Consider the following 21,014-nt stretch of genomic DNA (forward strand, 5'->3'; position numbering starts at 1 on the left):
CGGGGGAGGATGCGTCCTCACACCGGCTCGATTAGCGCCATTGACCACGCGCTCCACGGGGTTACCACGGAGGGGCTGGCTGTCAGCTCCTCCTCAAGGGCGGAGCCTGGTAACCCCCCGCACCCAATCAGAAGGGCGGACCGATTCCATCTGGGGCGGCGCTAGCGAGCCGAGGGCGTGTCACTCCCCGCCGGATATACGCGGCCCCGCGCCGGATGTGACAAGAGATGCGCCCCCAGCTGGAGAAAGAGGTACCTGCGAGCGCTGAGTCAGATGCGCCCCGCCTGAGAAAGAACGTTGCCTGCGATCGCTGAGAGAGAAAGGCCCGCCTGAGAAAGAACGTCCCCTCCGAGCGCTGTGACCTCCCCGCATCTTTGGACCGGACTGTACCCTGCTTTGAGCCAAGAGTGCACCTTGAGCCATCGACTGCCTGCCTTTCCTGCCATCAACCCCCGTGTGAGTCAGCCTTGTCCCGTTTACCTGTCGTCTGTTGGGGTCAATATAAGAGTGTGTCTAAGTGCCCGTCTTCCTGTGATATACCTCTAGCCCCTGTAATCTAACCTTTCCGTACGAATATACTTGAGAATCGAAACATTGGTGTCTGTCATTATAATCCAGCCGTGTGTCTTCTTTTTCCTTATTGAGCCAGCGTGGCGCGGCTTCGTCAACGTTCGAGTACAATCGGGTAATTTGTGCGGACACGACGGCCATTCCGCTCGGCCCATCTTAACATCAAAGTCGTGTCTGTAACAATATAAATGATTTCACCTGCATTAATCAGTTGGTTCTATAGTACATTTACTTACATTTATGGCTTGTGAGACAGCCAAAAACCAAGATCTGAAGCTTGGCTGGAGTGAAAACTTAAGACAGAGGAATGGCAAACATGTGTTTTCCTGCATCAGGAAGTTAAAACAATGAAGTGCTGCCACCTATTGTACTCCTAACTAACTGAAGTATCTCATTAACCTGAGTGACAATGGCAAACCATCAAATTCTCATTGTTTTGTTTGTGTATGCCTTACAGTTTACACCACCCAAGCATCCTACCATAAATCGATCAGAAAAGGGTTAATTATCAAAACTGTTGCTTAAAATGTTTAAAAATGGTTTGCACATGCCCTACTGCATGAATAATCATAAAAACAAGCATGTTAGAGCCTTTGATAAACATACAATTGTGAAGAAACGAATGGAACTCCCGTTTGTCAGGATTTGGGCGTTGTGGTGAAACGAAACGAGACGGTTCACCAAAACTCTAAGCTGAGCTTTTATTCACTTGAATGCGACTGATCTACAAAGAAAACATAAAAGCTATTAAGCAAGCATCTCTGGCCACTTTCATTACCATTACGCCATTGCAGAGATATTAGCAAATATAACAGATCTTGCAACAATCTTACCAACTCGAAGACACAAGAGAGCGAAATGACCCATCCTTACTCATAGCTGGTATATAAATCCTCCCCACGCGGTCGGCGTCGGAATAGCATCATGAGTAACGTTTCGGAGACGGAGGGCATCCCTCGGATCGAACCATCTTACTTCACGACAGGCGTATCGGACATAAAGGGGTTAATATCCTGAGTTGCCCAAGGGATCTCACCGGGCACCCTCCTAAATCTTCATTAGCTACCCCCAGGCTACAAGAAACAGCAAAGAAAAAAAACTTTATCCGACAAAACCAGGTTCACCAAAATTCAGGCCTTTGGCTCCTGGACTATTTCTACCTTTTACACATTTCAGACCATTTAATATCCTATAGACCCCTTTGACCTTTAGACCCTTTAGACAATTCTGACACGACCTTAAATTACACCCTTTAGATGCCCTTCAACCTTTTAAGACCCTTTAGACAATTTCAAACTTTTCAGACCTTTGACCTTTACAGATTTACAACTACTGTACACCATTTAGACCTTTCATTTTCAATTAATAACCTTTCATTTAGTACATCCTTCCATTTATTTGCCACACAAAATACATTTATTTGCCACACAAAACACATTTATTTCCCACACAAAATACATTTATTTACCACACAAAATACATTTATTTGCCACACAAAACACATTTATTTCCCACACAAAATACATTTATTTGCCACACAAAATACATTTATTTGCCACACAAAACACATTTATTTCCCACACAAAATACATTTATTTACCACACAAAATACATTTATTTGCCACACAAAACACATTTATTTCCCACACAAAACACATTTATTTCCCACACAAAATACATTTATTTGCCACACAAAACACATTTATTTCCCACACAAAATACATTTATTTACCACACAAAATACATTTATTTGCCACACAAAACACATTTATTTCCCACACAAAATACATTTATTTACCACACAAAATACATTTATTTGCCACACAAAATATTTATTTGCCACACAAAATACATTTATTTGCCACACAAAATACACCACACAAAATACATTTATTTGCCACACAAAATATCTGTGCATGAGAGAGAGCAAATTTCTTTGGAAGAATTCCCAGAAAGAATTGATGTCTGAGGCAGTAGAGATGGGAGACCAGTCCAGATGATTTATGGCTGCTTGAAGACCGTGCCAGTCGGCCTGAGTGAAATGCCAGACTCGTCGACGCTGAGGAGGCTCTCTTAGAATGGCCAGAGAGATGTCCACTTTAACAAGCACATGATCAGATGAGCCGCTTGGAGCAGAAGAACAGCAGACATTTGCAGGGAAGTTGGTCATAACCAAGTCTAGAAGAGAAGATGCTCCGTTGACCGAGATCTGGGTCGGGAAATTGACAGATTGTGTCAGTCCCAATGAGTCGCAAGAAGTACTTTGCCGAGATGCCATGGCTGGTGAGAGAGGTACCCACACCCAGCCAGCTGGCATGATGACAATTTAATTTGCCACATACGAGGAAGAGAGAGTTGGGATGAGTGGATAGAAGTTGGTCCATGTTGCCGGATAGCGAGATGTAAATTGAGTCATCGCTGTTTGGTGGACGGCACAACTCACTTAAATAAAAGGTGGGAGCCGTGGGGAAGCCGTAGCCAGAGGTACTCAGGGGGTTTGGTGGAGAGAGTGAGTGCTGTGAATGGAGAATGAGGAATCGTTTTTGATAAAGAGAGCAACCCCACCACCAGTAGGAGGCTCAGGTCTATCATACCGGAGGAGGGAGTGAAGGGAAGGGACATGGAGTGAGACGTTGGTAGGATAAGGGCAAGTAGTTCAAATGGAGGAGGGAAAAGACAGGGAAGGTATTGACACTGAAGATGGACAAAAGGAACGATTAACGAAATACAAACATCCATTGCAAGCTGGGGTTATTGAGATTTTCAAGTCAGATGCGTTTAAAAATGTTAGAGGGGTGTGATATAAAGGAAAGTTAAGAGATTGGAGAAAAGAGGAGCTGAAAGAGTGAATTTTTAGAATTGGAATGATTCAAAGAGCGATTTTAAAAGCCTTTTGAAAAAAAAAGAAGAAGAGTGAATTGCAATGGAAGAGAGAATGCAACACGGGAGCAGAAGGGAGTTGAAACATTTTAAAACAAACACCGTGAAGACCAAGACTGTCTGGGTATTCACCGAAATGAGGACAGGAAGGCTGGGAGGCCAAAGTTGCAGACAGAGCTTCAAAAAGGAGGGAAAAGAAGAAGCAGTAAAACCAGATTGATAAGCCAAGTGGAGCGTAGCTCGAAGGAACTTGGAGGTGTATATAAGCACTTGGTGAGTACGGTAGGAGTGATTCCTTTTTCTTTTTATTTGAAGGTTAGGTGAAAGCAGGTTCGAGTACAAAGAGAAAGGTTGAGAGATTGTGAATGAGTATGGTGAATACTTCACTAACAGATTGGGGATGTAAAGAGGTGTGTGTGTGTGTGTGTGTATATACACACGACATGCCCAAAAGTATGTGGACACCCCTTCTAATTAGTGCATTCTGCTATTTCAGCCACACCCATTGCTGGCAGGTATATATATAATAAAGCACACAGCCATGCAATCTCCACAGACAAACATTGGCAGTGGAATGGGCTGTACTGAAGAGCTCAGTAATTTTCAACGTGGCACCGTCATAGGATGCCACCTTTCCAACAAGTCAGTTCGTCAAATTTCTGCCCTGCTAGAGCTGCACCGGTCAACTAAGTGCTGTTATTGTGAAATGGAAACGTCTAGGAGCAACAACAGCTCACCCACAAAGTGGTAGGCCACACAAGCTCATAGAATGGGACCACCGAGTGCTGAAGTGTGTAAAAATCATCTGTCCTCAGTTGCAACACTCACTACCGAGTTGCAAACTGCCTCTGGAAGCAGCGTCAGCACAACAACTGTTCGTCGGGAGCTTCATGAAATGGGTTTCCATGGCTGAGCAGCCGCACTCAAGCCTAAGATCACCATGCACAATGCCAGGCGTCTGCTGGAGTGGTGTAAAGCTCACCACCATTGGACTCTGGAGCAGTGGAAAGCAGTCGAGATCGGTGTGGAAGAACTTGACTGGCTTGCACAGATCCCTGACCGCAACCCCATCGAACACCTTTGGGATGAATTGGAACGCGGACTGTGAGCCAGGCCTAATCGCCCAACATTACTAATGCTCTTGTGGCTGAATGGAAGCAAATCCCCACAGCAATGTTCCAACATCGAGTGGAAAGCCTTCCCAGAAGAGTGGAGGCTGTTCTGGCAGCAAATATTAACCCTTTGAGTATGGGATTTTTTTTGATAAAAATACCCCCGGTACGGGATTAATTTTGGCCAGAGTAACTATAAACAATCTCCAGGCAGTAGTTCAGTCTATAAATTCAATGCAACCACGTACTGACGATCTATTCATAGGTATAGTCGATGACGTGTAGTAACGTCATCTGTACACAAAACTTTTTCGCGGGTTGCGGCACTGGACGTAATCCGTATTCAAAGGGTTAATGCCCATGATTTTCGAATGCTGTTTGGGTGTCCACATACTTTTGGTGATGTAGTGTGTGTGTGTATATATATATTATATATATATATATATATATATATATATAGATATATAGATATATATATATATATATATATATATATATATATATATATATATAAATAATGTATGTGTGTGTGTATGTATATATATTGTTGTGGTTTTGAGAAAACACTAAAAAGTAAAGGACGCCCATGTGATGTATATCCGTAGTAATAGTAACAAGGTGGAGAATAAGCTACGTTTCTGCTTCTCGTCCCTTTTTCTTTGCTATTGAAATAATCACATTGTAAATATCTGTAATAAATCAAATTGTTACAACGTTTTCCTTTCTCTCTGTCCGTGAATGTCTCTTTTCCATTGATCCGCCATTCGTCGTATCCAGTTTAACATCGACTAACGGCTTTGGCATCCCTCTGGCGGTGACCAACGGTTTTTGCTCGGCCGTCTACATTTCCAGCAAGGAACAAAGGAAACCGCCGGAGGGTGCGTACGGTGCGTTCTCCGATTGGGACCGTCACGTGGTACAGGCATATTGCATGCTATCGCATGATGGACCAATCGGCGTTCATAGTTGCTGATTTGCAACCTGCTAAGCACCAAGGTATTCGTGCACGGCAGCTGCAGGTCCGGTAAGTTCGGGAGGGAATGGAGGTTAACCCCCTCGTAGTAAACCCGAACCCCGGGTCGTAACACATTCAGTGTTCAGGAGCGGAATTCCTCCAAGCACCGTAACAGAGAGTGAGAGTGAGTGAGTGAGTGAGTGTGTGTGTGTGTGTGTGTGTGTGTGTGTGTGTGTGTGTGGCCATAAGGCATAAGCAAACAGAAAATGCAGAAACAGTGAATGCTAAAGCATGAAACCAATAAATTCCACATTCCTGTGCCACCAATAGTCGAACATACATCATGGTCAGTAGCTTCGTGAAGGACTTCCACGAAAAACGTACCTGGAGGGGTCAATATACGAAAAAAAACTCACCTAACCCCAAAACAATTGATACAAAAGGTTTTTCAATGGATTCTGGTACCATTGGGCATGCTAAATAACACACTAAAAATCTAGTAACATCTGACTTCCGGAAAGGGGTCATTTTCAAGATGGCGTCCAAGATGGCCGCCGGGAGCTTAAAATGGCCATATCTCAATTATTATTCAACCTAGAAAGGTGGTTTTGGTGTCTAACCCTAGGTTTTAGGGCCCAAGGAATCCAATTGAATCAATAAAATTACCAAATAAAATCAATTAAAAAAGCCCCATAACATCAGTACAATAATCGCAATGCAGGAGTTCACAAACCTGTCATACACGACATCTGAACAGCACAAGGATTTGACGGAGTCAAGGATGAAAAGGGACGCTGATGACCTGGAGGAGATCAGTTCAAAACTTGGCCAGCTCTAGGAAGAGTCCTGGTTGTTCCAAACTTCTTCCACTTAAGAATTATGGAGGCCACTGTGCTCTTGGGAACCTTCAATGCAGCAGAGATTTTTTTGTAGGCTTCCCCAGATCTGTGCCTCGACACAATCCTGTCTCTGAGCTCTGCAGGTAGTTCTTCGACCTCATGGCTTGGTTTTTGCTCTGATATGCATTGTCAGCTGTGAGACCTTATATAGACAGGTGTGCGCCTTTACAAATCATGTCCAATCAATTGAATTTACCACAGGTGGACTCCAATCAAGGTGGAGAAACATCTCAAAGATGATCAAGAGAAATGGGAGGCACCTGAGCTAAATTTCAAGTGTCATCGCAAAGCGTCTGAATACTTATGTAAATGTGATATTTCAGTTTTTTCTTTTTAATAAATTTACAAAACTTTCTAAAATCCTGTTTTCTCTTTGTCATTATGGGGTATTGAGTGTAGATTGATGAGGGAAAAAATGAATTTAAACGATTTCAGCATAAGGCTGCAACATAACAAAATGTGAAAAAAATGAAGGGGTCTGAATACTTTCTGAATGCACTGTACGTGGTGGTGACGTCACAGCGTGTGCTCCTTCGGTTGGAGAACTGAAATTATATTCTGATTGGTTACTCCTGACCGCATCCAGGTGACTCCATATAATGAGTGGATACCCGAGGTAATGTACCGTGTGGCAGGCGGTGCTTATCACTCCCATTAATGTACAGCGAGAACTAGATGGGATATCTTAATGGTGGTTCACCACTGATAGTATGAAGTCGCATAATGACTGATGTGTGTGTGTGTGTGTGTGTGTATATATATATATATATATATATATATGGGTGTCTGTGCACGTATTAGTCGTATGTGCATCCTTTTTATGCCTCCGCTGATGAAGTCGCAGGAGGCATTATGTTTTCAGGTTGTCCGTCCGTCCGTGATAGGTTTTCGTTACCGCGATAACTTGAGAGCGGTTGAAGGGATCTGTGTCAAAGTTTGTATCCATCTATCTATCTATAATTCCAGTAATCTCTGTGTGTGTGTCTGTCTGTGTGTTTGTCTGTGACCGCTGTTTCTCGACAACCACGGGTCCGATATACTTGAAACTTGCCAGGTATATTGCTGGGGACCCGAGGATGTGCCTTTTCAAGGTTTCATATTAATCGGACAATTACTTACCGAGATATGTCCAAAAAACGCTTCAACCAATCAGAGAGCAGCGAGCTATCACGTGTGCCGAACGTGGCGATCAGACTCTGCCTCGGACGGCACATTTGACAGCGTATTCATTTATTTCACGTTGGAAAACTATGTTGCCGTTAAACTATGTTTTAAAACGAATTCAAACTGCGATTAAATTAAAACGATTCATCCTAACTGCGATTTGCGAACTTCCGGACAGTGACGACTTATCTTCCGGCAGCCAATCACAGAACGCTCTGTTGCGTAGGCGTGGCCGATGTGAGACGAGCGGAGCTGAGCGCGTTACGAGCTGACCGCCATTACGGTACGTAATTCGATTTCTTATGCGCATTATTTCTCCCAATTCAGTCAGAGCGAAGGGCGGAAGCGAAGAGCGTTGGTTTTTTTGTTTACGGGCGTACGGGCGGGGTAGAGCGTACGGGTAGCGTTTTTTTTTTTTTTTGGCCACGGGACGGGCACCCACGTACGGCCAATGCCCTATGTTGGCGTTAAACTATGTTTTACAACTAATAAAAACGAATTTGCGATTCATTCGCTTTCCTGCGCGTTTGTGTACGCGATGGCGATTTCTTTACCAAACTCCGGAAGCCGTTCGCTTTGGACCGAACCATTGCATGTAAATAGAGGGGGGGGATTGTCACCACTCGCAAGCCGTTCGCTTTGGACCAAACCATTTCATGTAAATAGAGGGGGGGGATATAATTTTAGATATATATATATAGTACGGGCATGCCCTAGTATGTATAATGAGGTAAAGATGAACTGATTATAATTTGGGGCCAAGATGTCAAAGGTCAGAGGTCATGTCAGGTAAAAATGTGACAACGTGAGAACAGCTGAATGGATTTTAATCAAACTTGGTAGTGGTACACATATGTATAATGATGTAAACATGAACTGATTATAATTTGGGGCCAATATGTCAATGGTCAGAGGTCGTCAGGTAAAAATGTGACAACGTGAGAACAGCTGAATGGATTTTAATCAAACTTGGTCCAAGCATTGTAATCACGTAATAATGTGGGTGGAGGCATGCAGTCGACGTCATGACGTCAAAGAAGTGTCGTTCTCGTTACGGGTTTTAAACCTATTTATGGGATTACCGTCATGACGCAAAACTCACAAGGAAACTTTCACAGTTTTTGTACTAAAATCATTTATATAGCAAAGAACAAACGACAAAAACGTGTGCACACATGGACATATAGACAGACTATCGTGCACACACAGACACCATCGTGCACACACAGACAGACTATCGTGCACACACAGACAGACTATCGTGCACACACAGACAGACCATCGTGCACCCACAGACAGACTATCGTGCACACACAGACAGACCATCGTGCACCCACAGACAGACTATCGTGCACACACAGACAAACCATCGTGCACCCACAAACAGACTATCGTGCACACACAGACAGACCATCGTGCACCCACAAACAGACTATCGTGCACACACAGACAGACCATCGTGCACCCACAAACAGACCAGACGATCGTGCACCCACAGACAGACTATCGTGCACACACAGACAGACCATCGTGCACCCACAGACACACAGACAACACACTCACCCGGCTCCACTGCACTGGTCCCCGCCAAATCTTGGGCCCTCAACAAAGGCCGCGCCGCGCGTCCCCGAAGCACCTTTCCATCGCGACCACGACGCATCCACAGCTGTGCATCGTCGCTTCCGATCTAATCGGCGGTTTTACTCCACATGTTTGATCAAAAAACTCATCTATTAAACCATTTATCAGCAACTCGATTTGCGCTTCAATAACCCATATCGCAACATTTCCCTTTCTTTACCCCTGTTAATTTGACATCCACGGGGGTTTTTTTGTTTCTCCGTCCTTTTCCTATTTCCAATATTCCTCGATTTTCGCCACCCCCCGCTATCTCGCCCTCAGTTTCTCTTCACGCTCCCATTTCTCCTCAGAGACCATCTTTGTTTTGGCGATGCTGACCGGACGGACCTGCTTGTTTTGTCTTGTGTGGAGAAACAAAAACGTTAAACAAATTATTATTGTTTTTAAACACGTAAATAATATTTCCTTACGTTTCTTGTCGAAAATTCCAACATGAGGAAACATAAACAAAGGTAAGCCAGCCTTGCTCAATGAAACTTTGCGATACACCGTTTGTTCCACCTTCATCCTTAGACTGCTGTGTACTTCACAATTCCAGTCAGGACACAGTTATTACGTCACTATGGAATGCGAACGCTTCAATAAGGTATTTGAAACATCTCCCAAGTCTTGAAGAACAATCCAGTTGAACACTTTATTTACACGGAGCGAACAAACGCAGATTGGGTTATTGTTGCGTTGGTTAAATAAATTAACGTCTGTGAGGATGGATCGTTAATATCTTTTATTCCATCTCTCATACCTTCGTTTGTATTTTTATATTAAATGTACCACGTGACTTATAACGTCAATACGTCATTTCAGACAGAACGATGGAAGCTTTGAGGAATGAATGAATGAATGAAAATAGCACATGCTTCCTGCTGGCCAATAGAACCTGCTGAAGCCAGCGGTGTGGTCCGCAAGCAAGCGGCTTGCTATCGCTTAACTTTAAAACTTTCCTTGCATCTTATTCATCCTTTGCTTTCTCTGCATCCACTCATCGCTACCTGCATCCTCTGGTTGGCGTTTCTCCTTTCTGCTGGTGTTCCCTTTGTTGTTCTGTGTCCTAACTCTCCCATGAGCCTAGACCGTGTAGGCCTATTAAAAAAAACAAAAAACAACAACATTTCATTGGTTGTAGTGTCATTTTGAATCTGACAACAGCAGCCATTTTTGACCAGATAACGAAACACCTCTCTTAATCGCAGCCTCTGCTTCATGCAGGGCAGCCCAAAATTGGGGACAACGCAATATGGAATGTGTGGCAGGACACACGGCATGGCATGAGATGTGAAGCTCCTGGCATGACATGGCGCAAAACATGGCATGACAGATGGCATGAGATGTGAAGCTCCCTGCATGACATGACGCAAGACATGGCATGGCACGTGATGAGATGTGAAGCTCCCTGCATGACATGGTGCAAAACATGGCATGACACATGGCATGGCATGACACATGGCATGGCATGGCATGAGATGTGAAGCTCCCTGCATGACATGGCGCAAGATATGGCATGACACGAGATGTGAAGCTCCCGGCATGACATGGCGCAAGACATGGCATGACGTGTGGCATGGCATGAGATGTAAAGCTCCCGGCACGACATGGTGCAAGACATGGCATGACGTGTGGCATGGCATGAGATGTGAAGCTCCTGGCACGACATGACGCAAGACATGGCATGAGGCGTGGCATGGCATGAGATGTGAAGCTCCCTGGCATGACATGGTGCAAGACATGGCATGACGTGTGGCATGGCATGAGATGTGAAGCTCCCGGCATGACATGACGCAAGACATGGCATGACGCGTGGCATGGCATGAGATGTGAAGCTCCCGGCATGACATGGCGCAATACATGGCATGACACGTGGCATGGCATGAGATGTGAAGTTCCCAGCACAACATGATGCGAGACATGGCATGACACATAGCGTAGCACGAGATGTGGAATGTGCGACGCAGAGCACCAGTTTGGGCAGGCGAATTCACCTCCTTCTCCATGCAGATGGTCCAACGAAAGCACGAACCATAAATATTTTCAAGATCAAACATTAATCGCTGCACAGGTGATACAACAACCCAAACAAGATGTCGGTCAGACAGAAGTGAACCCCAAATGTTAGATCGGCGGGTATGAACCCCATTTAACACTTGTGGGACGAGCTGGGTCACCATGTTCAACGTCACCTCAATCCACCCCAGAACGTTTCCAAGTTACCACAGGCCTCGCAGCCCTACTGGACAGCCATCCCACAAGTTCTGGTGAAACGTCTGTATCTAACTGCCAATGCCTCGGCGACATGTATGTCAGACTAGCACAAGGTGGTCACAAGCTACATTGATCATCAGTGACGCCGCTTCAATTGTGTCACTTCCCACCAGTCTCAGTGTCAAACTTGCACTTCAGTGAATGCGCTATCGTATAAATACAGTTACAACTAACTGGGTAAAGCAGGTTCCTGTTTATACTTCTGTAGGTGGAAACGGTTGAGTCGGAAATGAATGTTCAGCTCCAGGTGTGTTGTAAATTTCTCTCACATTTTATTGAGTTTTTTTTTTGCAATCATCATCAAATAGGTCCCACTATTTGTACATCTGGAGGCCTTGCTGTCCTACCCACTGCAGGATGTACATCACTGGTTCCTCTGGGCATTCCCAGAGATGGATCCCCTGAATACAGGTTCAGCATATTGCTTGAAAGTGGTGAATGCAAAGGGAAGGTCTGGGGCCTGCCAGCTCGTTCTAGGTGGCTCAATGCCCGATACATTAGCTATACTGACCGTGGGATGTTCCGTGTGTTGGCATAAAAAAAAAACGTGGTAGTGTTGTTTTCACCAATGGCTCCCACCCAGTTACTGTTACAATACGATCAGGTATGCCGTGCTCAGAGAAGTCGGACCTGGAGCGAGATAGTGAGACCTAGTGTGGTGGTGGACAAATAATCACAATAAACTATAAAAATTTCTGGAATTCCTCATGAAAGGAATCCCTTGCTTGTGGGTGAAGAAAGCTGTGTAATGTCCAAATTGCTTCGCCCTTATCTACTGGTGGGTCTACTCGGTGATTCTGCTGCCCTGCTGTTGTCTCAGAGACGACGTCAAAGCAGGCATCTCCTCGCTGGCTGCGTCGAGACGGCATCCTACCTGTTCCTTCACTCTCTCCTCACCTGCTACCTGTACGCATTGCCCCATACAGCGTGCAGTCCTGAATCCAACATATCACACAGCTTGATCTGCTGACTCGGGTTCGTCTACGAGGCTTCGCCCTCTGAGGACTTTTGCAAAAAGGACCTCTGAGGACTGGCTGGTCGGATTCATCATGTGGGCACCTACTGGACAGGATCCTTTCGAATGTGTTCACAGCCCACCCTTCACCCATTTATAACCTGCTGTGGTTTACGTTACAAAGTGGGCACCTGAGAATAATTTGCCACCTCGAAAGTCCTCAGTTCATTCTCAGCTGCACTGATATCTGACGTTTGTCCTTTATTAATTTGGGGAATTCTTTGGAAAGTCATTTAAAGGGTTTCTTTTTCTCAGTATTATTGTTTTAAAGGTAGACAGGAGGGAGTAATAAATATTACTTGTAAAAAAAGATCCTTGTGTCTATTGTCGTATGCTGGTTTCACAGGTAAAACACCAAACTTAACCTCCCAATAAGTGTCAATAAAACTTTGAGAAATGTTATTTTACAAGCAGCATAGCACATCGTTGTAAACCGTTTCATTTTGCTTTTAATTTTATTACGGTTTGAATTTGTAACGGTCATTTGTGGACACCCTGTACATTATTTGTGCCCAATCAGACGTAGTGGAGAGACTTATGTTGCATGATAAGTCTTGGTAAATGAACCACTGTCATGCTTTGACTTGGTGACATCACAGTTCTGAAATGTCACATGGAAGCAAATGTTTGCACGATGTTATCAAAGGCATGTTCGATGTATGAAATTCTCCCATGCACTTTCATCTTCCGCCCAACGTTGGACTCTAAACCCTAGAAGGGAGGAGGTGTCACTGAGCTTAGAGCTCATTCGAGTGAACTTGCCTGCTGTGAGCTATGGACGATAACCTGCCCGCACCAGGGTAAGTGGTTTTCACTTCGTTTAACTTGAAACTCCATTCATGTTTACATGTCTGCAGTTTATAGTTATTCCTGTTCCATTGCAGGAATGCTTCAAACACCACCGGTGGTTGTAATTCCTTCGTGGATATGACTGTGTTTGTTCATTATTCCCTCATCCCATCAGTGAGTATCCTACGCTTCTCAACATTGTGATCATGTACAGAGTTGTTTCTTTCCTCTGCCGAAGGTGGATGGAGGTTGTGTTTTCACCCCTGTTTGTCTGTGTATTTGTGAGCATGATATCTGAAAAGGTTATGGATGAATTCGACAAAACATGGTGGACAGGCGGAGAGGTTGGGTGTGTGACAAGGACAACTTGATTAGATTTTGGTGAAAATCCGGATATTAGAATTTCGAAAGTCATTCTTCACCATTGAGAGATAGTCAACAAACGATACAAGCACGATATTTTGTGGATGAGTTATGATAAAAGTTGGTGGATGATTTGGGTAAGTGACAAGAACAGAATTAGAACAAGCCGATTAGATTTTGGTTCCGGTCCGGATGGAGATCTGGCCTAAACGTAAACTGTTCTGCCTAGCGGAGATATGCTCTCTCCCCCCGAGTGCCGTTCTACTTAATCTGTTATTCCTGTTATAAATTCCAAATTTATGATGGAATATTAGTGTCTGTGTGTGTATATATAGTGCTCTCCATAAGTATTGGAACAGAAGTCAAATTTGTTATTATTTATATATACTGAAGAAATTTGAATTTGAGATCAATAGAAGGCAAGAGTACAGAAGGTGAGCTTTTATTTCTTCGTATTTCTATGCATATATGTCTTACCATTGCATAAAAATAGCACTTTTTTATGTCCAGTCCCCCCATTTTAGGTAAGCATAAGTATTGGAAATATATAGTCGGATCCCGCTATTCGCGGGGGATTCATTCCTGGAAAATGCCGCAAATTGCAAAACCACAAATGGCAGGGCATCTTACTATAATTCACCAAATGTTTGTCTGTCCATCTGTCTGTTTCCAGGTACCGCAAAAACGGCTGAACCGATCGCAACGAAATTTTGGGTGGGTAATCCTGGGACCCCCTGGAGTAAAATAGGCGATATTGTTTTTCCATTTTTTCACCAATTTTTCCAATTTTCCAGTTTTTCCAAACACGATGGAATAATATTTACCGATATGAACAGTGATGTGGCTTTTATTGAAATTCTACAAATACTGTTTAGATTTTGATGATTTCCATGTGATATGATTTAACGGATGTTTATATAAATCGTTAAAAAAAAAAAAAAAAGCCTTCAATTTCTGATATTTTGCCTTTTCATTTGGGCCTCTCAATTGAAGCCCCGCCCGTATGGCGGGTACCGTTGCTAGTTGTTTCAATAGAAAAAGGGGATATTGGTTCCCGAATCGTGAAAATCCGTGAATATCGAGGAACAAACTGCGAATGGCGAGGCAAAATCCGCAAATGGTGAAACAAATCCCAGGAATGTCAACGATAATCCGCGAATGTCAATGAAAGCTCCGGAAATGGTGAAGCAAAACCCACGAATGTCGAAGAAAGTGCTGGAAATTGCGAGGCAAAACCCGCAAATGTTAGTGATAAATCGTGAATGTCGAAGAAAGTACCGGAAATGGCGAGGCAAAACCCACGAATGTCAGTGATAATCTGCGAATGTCGATGAAAGTCTTGAAAATGGAAGGCAAAACCCGCGAATGTCAGTGATAATCCGCGAATGTCGATGAAAGTCTTGGAAATGGAAGGCAAAACCCACGAATGTCAGTGATAATCTGCGAATGTGAGTGATAATCTGTGAATGTCGATGAAAGTCTTGGAAATGAAAGTACCCACGTACCCACGTGAAAGTATGAAAGTACCCACGAAAGTACCCACGAAGGCAAAACCCGCGAATGTCAATGATAATCCGCAAATGTCGATGAAAGTCTTGGAAATGGAAGGCAAAACCTGCGAATGTCAGTGATAATCCGCGAATGTCGATGAAAGTCTTGGAAATGGAAGGCAAAACCTGCAAATGTCAGTGATAATCCACGAATGTCAGTGATAATCCGCGAATGTCGATGAAAGTCTTGGAAATGGCGAGGCAAACCCCACGAATGTCAGTGATAATCCGCAAATGTCGATGAAAGTCTTGGAAATGGAAGGCAAAACCCACGAATGTCAGTGATAATCCGTGAATGTGAGTGATAATCCGCGAATGTGAGTGATAATCCACGAATGTCAGTGATAATCCGCGAATGTCGATGAAAGTCTTGGAAATGGCGAGGCAAAGCCCATGAATGTCAGTGATAATCCACAAATGTCGATGAAAGTCTTGGAAATGGAAGGCAAAACCCACGAATGTCAGTGATAATCCGCGAATGTGAGTGATAATCCACGAATGTCAGTGATAATCCGCAAATGTCGATGAAAGTCTTGGAAATGGCGAGGCAAAACCCACGAATGTCAGTGACAATCCACAAATGTCGATGAAAGTCTTGGAAATGGAAGGCAAAACCCACGAATGTTAGTGATAATCCGCGAATGTGAGTGATAATCCACGAATGTCAGTGATAATCCGCGAATGTCGATGAAAGTCTTGGAAATGGCGAGGCAAAACCTGCGAATGTCAGTGATAATCCGCAAATGTTGATGAAAGTCTTGGAAATGGAAGGCAAAACCCGCGAATGTGTGATAATCTGCGAATGTCGATGAAAGTCTTGGAAATGGAAGGCAAAACCTGCGAATGTCAGTGATAATCCACGAATGTCAGTGATAATCCACGAATGTCGATGAAAGTCTCGGAAATGGCGAGGTAAAACCTGTGAATGTCGATGAAAATCATCCAATGAATGCCATGTCATTGTTTCAATGGGGGAAAAGGGAGGTGGCTAATTGCACTAATAGATACGGTGGAGTGTTTTCATTCTGTACAGTAACTCGCGGGGATGACGTGTTATGCAGCAGGTGGGATATCCCGCAAAGCAATGTTTAGCGTCTGTTGGGATATCCCGTGAAACTCTTCACCGTGTGAATGATGGGATATCCTGCGAAACATTGTTTAACTGTGAACAGCGGCGGGATATCACGTGAAGCTGTTCGCAGTGTGAATGACGGGATATCCTGCAAAAGCCGTGAAAACGCGAAGCACAGCAGTGAATGTAGAAGTAGGTCATGCTTACGCCTCATAGAATGTTTTTTTTTTTGCGTATGTCCAGCTGCTTTATGTATGGTTGGTCAAATATGGGTTTTATAAATGTGTCAAGCTAGTCAAAGCTTGTGAAAATATATCTTTTGTGCCCCCAAAAAACTGCGAATTCGCGGGACATGGCCGCGAATAGAAAAAAAACGCAAATTCGCAGGACACTTTTCTGCGAATAGAGCAACAGATCGCATTTTATCAACCGTGAATACGCAGAACCCACGGATAGCGAGGTCTGGCTGTGTGTGTGTGTGTATGTGTATGTGTATATGTATATATATATATATATATATATATATACACACACACACACACACACACACACACACACACACACACACACACACACACACACACACACACACACACACACACACACACACACACACACTAGCCGAAAGCACCCGGCGTTGCCCGGGTTCTTTTTGAATGAATTTAGTACTATAATTCAGCTCAGCTTTTAATTGCGAAATGGGCCCAGCCCAGCCGGGGTGGGCCTCGACCGGCCTCGCCACCTAGCCTATAACCTTCCCGGAGCCCGTCCCGACATTTTCAGTTCTTTTTAAATGAATTTACTACTACAGTCACGTGAAAAAGTAAGTACACCCCGTGTAAAGTTTTGACTTTTTCAACATACTTCAACATACAGCTATTTGATCTTCATTTCAACAATATTGATAGATAAAGGTGATATACAGACTTGGCATTTAATATGGAATATTTTTTTTTTCTTGACTTGGCTTTACTTTCTGAACTCGGTATATCAATCTGGTGAGTTTCTTTTACGCTTCGGTGATTTCTTTGTTAAAAGAACCATGTCACTGATTGTCTGTCGCAGCAAGAAGTCAATAACAGGATTATATCACAGGTGGCGTGACAAAATGTACGGACAGGTACATTTGACGATTGGCTTCACAATCGGGTATATAAGGGTTGTTGCGTTCTGTATTAGTGGAAAACAACTGCTGCACGTCTACAAAAGTTATTGCCGCTTCCACTGGAGATGGTCCGTCAAATCAACAATGCTGTTTGTCATTTAGTGGTGGCTTTACGAAATTCCGGCATGAAACAGCGTGCTATTGCTAGGCAGTATGGCATCACTCAAGGTCAGGTGTCAAAGATCCTGAAACGAAATGCTCAGAGGGGTGTCCCTACTCCAATACTGAGGTCAGGACGTCCCCGCATAACCACAAGGAGGGATGATCGCCAGCTGCACCGGTTAGTCCGCAATGGCCGTACCAAGTCAGCTAAATGGCTTCGGGCTGAGTGGCAGCAACTGACAAATGTGCCTGTATCCAGAAGGCCAGTCAACCAACGACTGGTTCAAGCAGGCTATCGTGCCAGGCGTCCCCTGACCACGTCTGACCACGTCTGACCAGACAACACCGCCAGCGCCGATTGCAGTGGGCGAGAGAGCACCGTCAATGGCAGCCAGGACACTGGAATCACATGATCTTCAGTGACAAGTCTAGATTTCTGGTCTATCGTCAATATGACCGCATCCGAGTGCGCAGACAAGTGCATGAAGCCTACAACGAAGATTGTATAGTGCCAAGAGTCCAAGCTGGAGGTGGTGGGGTGACCGTTTGGGCTGCTTTTCATGCAGGGGGCAAATCTGACCTGGTTGTTCTGAATGGAAACCTTAACCAGTTCAAGCACAGGGCCATTCTGGAAGAAACATTGCTTCCATTTGTTCGTGCAGCCTTTCGAGGAAACTTTGTCTTCCAAGATGACAATGCACGGCCTCATCGTGCTCGCATGATCCAACACTTTCTTGCTGACCGTGGTGTGGAGCATATGGAGTGGCCTGCCATGTCCCCGGATATGAATCCGACAGAGAACTTGTGGGCAGAATTAATGCGTCAAATCGACAACTTGGACCAGCAGCCTGCCTCTGTGCGTGAATTGCAGCAGGCTATTGTAACTGCATGGCAAGCGATTCCTGTCCAAACCTTGGCAAATCTCGTGAACAGCATGCATACCTCAACGTGTACGTGCTCTCCTGAATGCTCGTGGGGGTTACACGAAGTACTGAACTGTAGTTTTACTGTCCGTAATCCCAGTCGTAATTTAACTTTTGTTTTTGTTAAAAAAAATTTTTGGCTGATGTGCAAAATAGAGATACTTCTGGAAAACGCACAGAAGTTTAACACAGTTCTGTCCGTGAATTGAGTTCGATATCAGTTTACATCACTTTCCAGGATCAATTTATTTGCTTCGAAATGTCAAATGTGGTTTTTGTTTCTTTTAAAGGTCACATTAACAAAATCTAGAATAATTTCAACATAATTCCAATAAACTTTTGGTTCTAAGTCATCTTGAAAAGTAAGTTCACCCCCACAAAAAAAATATTCCATATTAAATGCCAAGTCTGTAATATAACAAATATCATGAAACATTTACATTTTGTAGTCCATTGTATAATTTAAATAAACATAAATGCAAATTTCACATGTGGAAAAAGTAAGTACACCCCTACATTTATCACTAGTTCAAATACCTAAAATTAGAATCAGGTGCACCAGCTCAGGTGCAAATGATTAGAACATCGTTAGAGAGGATCTTGGAGGAATCTGTCTTATTTAAACCTCAGACATTTAGTTTGGTTTGCTCTTTGTTGTCGAAGTGTGTGGCATCACCATGCGTAGATCAAAAGAGCTCTCTGAGGCCTTCAGAAAGAAGGTTATAGATGCCTACGAGTCTGGGAAGGGATTAAAAAAGATCTCCAAACAATTTGAAATCAATCATTCGACTGTCCGGAAGATCATCTACAAGTGGAGAAGATTCCAAACAACTGCCAACTTGTTCAGGCCAGGCCGGCCCAGCAAGTTCAGCCTGAGAGCAGACCGCAAGATGCTGAAAGAAGTCTCTAAGAACCTCAGAATGTCATCACGGGACCTACAGGTAGGTAGCTCTTGCCACTGTTGATGTCAAAGTGCATGAGTCTACCATTAGAAAGAGGCTGCACAAATTTGATCTACATGGGAGGTGTGCCAGGAGGAAACCTTTGCTGTCCAGAAAGAACATCAGGGCAAGACTAAAGTTTGCCAATGTACACCGAGGCAAAGACCAGCACTTCTGGAACAATGTGCTCTGGACAGAAGAGTCAAAGGTAGAGCTATTTGGCCACAGTACCAGAAGACATGTTTGGCGAAAACCAAAGACAGCATTTGACCACAAGAACCTGATACCAACTGTAAAGCATGGTGGTGGAAATATTATGGTTTGGGGCTGCTTTGCTGCATCAGGGCCTGGGCAGCTCACCATCATAGAATCCATAATGAATTCTTCATTGTACCAGAGGGTGCTTGAGGATAATGTGAGGCCATCTGTTGGAAAGTTGAAGCTCAACCGAAGATTGACCTTGCAACATGACAATGACCCTAAACATACCAGTTAATCCACCAAGGAATGGCTGAAAAGAAAGAAATGGCGGGTTCTGGAATGGCCAAGTCAAAGCCCGCATCTAAGTCCCATCCAGATGTTGTGGGGGGATTTGAAACGAGCTGTGCATGCAAGAAACCCCTGAAACATCGCACAGCTGAAAGAATTCTGCATGGAGAGTGGGCAAAAATTTCTCCCAGTCGATATCAGAGACTGGTAGACAGTTATAAGAAACGCCTACTTGAGGTTGTTTCTGCCAAAGGGGGCAATACCACCGATTAGAGCCAAGGGTGCACTTACTTTTTCCACATGCGAAATTTGCATTTATGTTTATTTAAATTATACAATGTACTACAAAATGTAAATGTTTCATGATATTTGTTATATTATATCACATTTGTCTTATGCAAATACATTGTATAAGATACATTTGTCTTGTACAAAGAACGCGACGATAAATAAATAATGCTCCTAAATCGGGACGTCCCCACACCAGACTTCTAAAATAAATACAAAGGAAGAATTAAATAAAGCAACCGTTGTGTTCTGTGGTGCGAGCTTATCTCCATCTTGCTGAGATGTGTCAGGGTTCGTCAGGTCCGAGCACGTCGTCCAGGCCCCAAGCACGCAGTCCGGACGCGGCTCCGGTTGGCGGGAATTAGGCCTCGATGCGTCCACGTTTGCGCTCCACCAGGCCCACGTACGCCGCCGCGGCAGCCCTCACCTGCACGGTCGTCGCTCGCACGCGAGGTCCCGTATGTGAACAACAGGGGAGGATGATCGTCGGCGCTCCACCTTCTCTCCACCGTTCGTCGTCGCCCACGAGCAAGGGTCCAAACAGAAAGAGATCCAACGCAAGAGAAGGCAAGAAGGGAAGAGAGGTCTGGGCAGGAAGGAATCCAAAAACGAGAGAGACTAAGGAAGAGAAAAATGCCGGCGAGCGAGAGGTTCTACTGGCCCTCTCGTGATGTCAACCCTCTTCCTCTCCAATCAGTGCGTCGCTTCTCGATCTCTCGAATCTTCTTATCCGCCCGTTGCTTCCCATTGGCCGAGCGCTACGTGCTCCTCCCCTCATGCCATCGGTCCGTGGCCAATCAGTCTCCCGCTTTCTTCTACCTTCCTTCCACCAATCACGGG

General features: G+C 44.3%; 2 protein-coding genes across 4 annotated transcripts in view; one reads left to right on the plus strand and one right to left on the minus strand.

Moving 5' to 3' along the window:
• LOC137436394 (uncharacterized) overlaps window positions 1–9,568 on the minus strand; it is a 37,133-nt gene extending 27,565 nt beyond the window's left edge. Inside the window, exons 1-2 of one of the 3 annotated variants that reach the window (XM_068130142.2) lie at window positions 9,144–9,538; window positions 1,177–1,294 (exon numbers count right to left, since the gene is read on the minus strand). The gene's annotated coding sequence lies outside the window, so the exon portion shown is untranslated. Of the gene's footprint in view, window positions 1–1,176; window positions 1,295–9,143 lie in introns of all 3 variants that reach the window. The other 2 variants (XM_068130141.2, XM_078786388.1) reach the window with 2 other exon arrangements.
• Window positions 9,569–13,205: 3,637 nt separating this feature from the next.
• The window catches only part of LOC137436395 (stimulated by retinoic acid gene 6 protein-like), a 171,224-nt gene continuing 163,415 nt past the window's right edge, over window positions 13,206–21,014 (plus strand). Inside the window, exons 1-2 of the mRNA XM_068130143.2 lie at window positions 13,206–13,292; window positions 13,377–13,455. Coding sequence (XP_067986244.2) covers window positions 13,267–13,292; window positions 13,377–13,455 — 105 coding nt within the window. The 5' untranslated portion in view covers window positions 13,206–13,266. The remainder of the gene's footprint in view (window positions 13,293–13,376; window positions 13,456–21,014) is intronic.

Source organism: Myxine glutinosa, chromosome 11 (assembly GCF_964187855.1).
Source record: "Myxine glutinosa chromosome 11, kmMyxGlut1.1, whole genome shotgun sequence".
Taxonomy (NCBI): Eukaryota; Metazoa; Chordata; class Myxini; order Myxiniformes; family Myxinidae; genus Myxine; species Myxine glutinosa.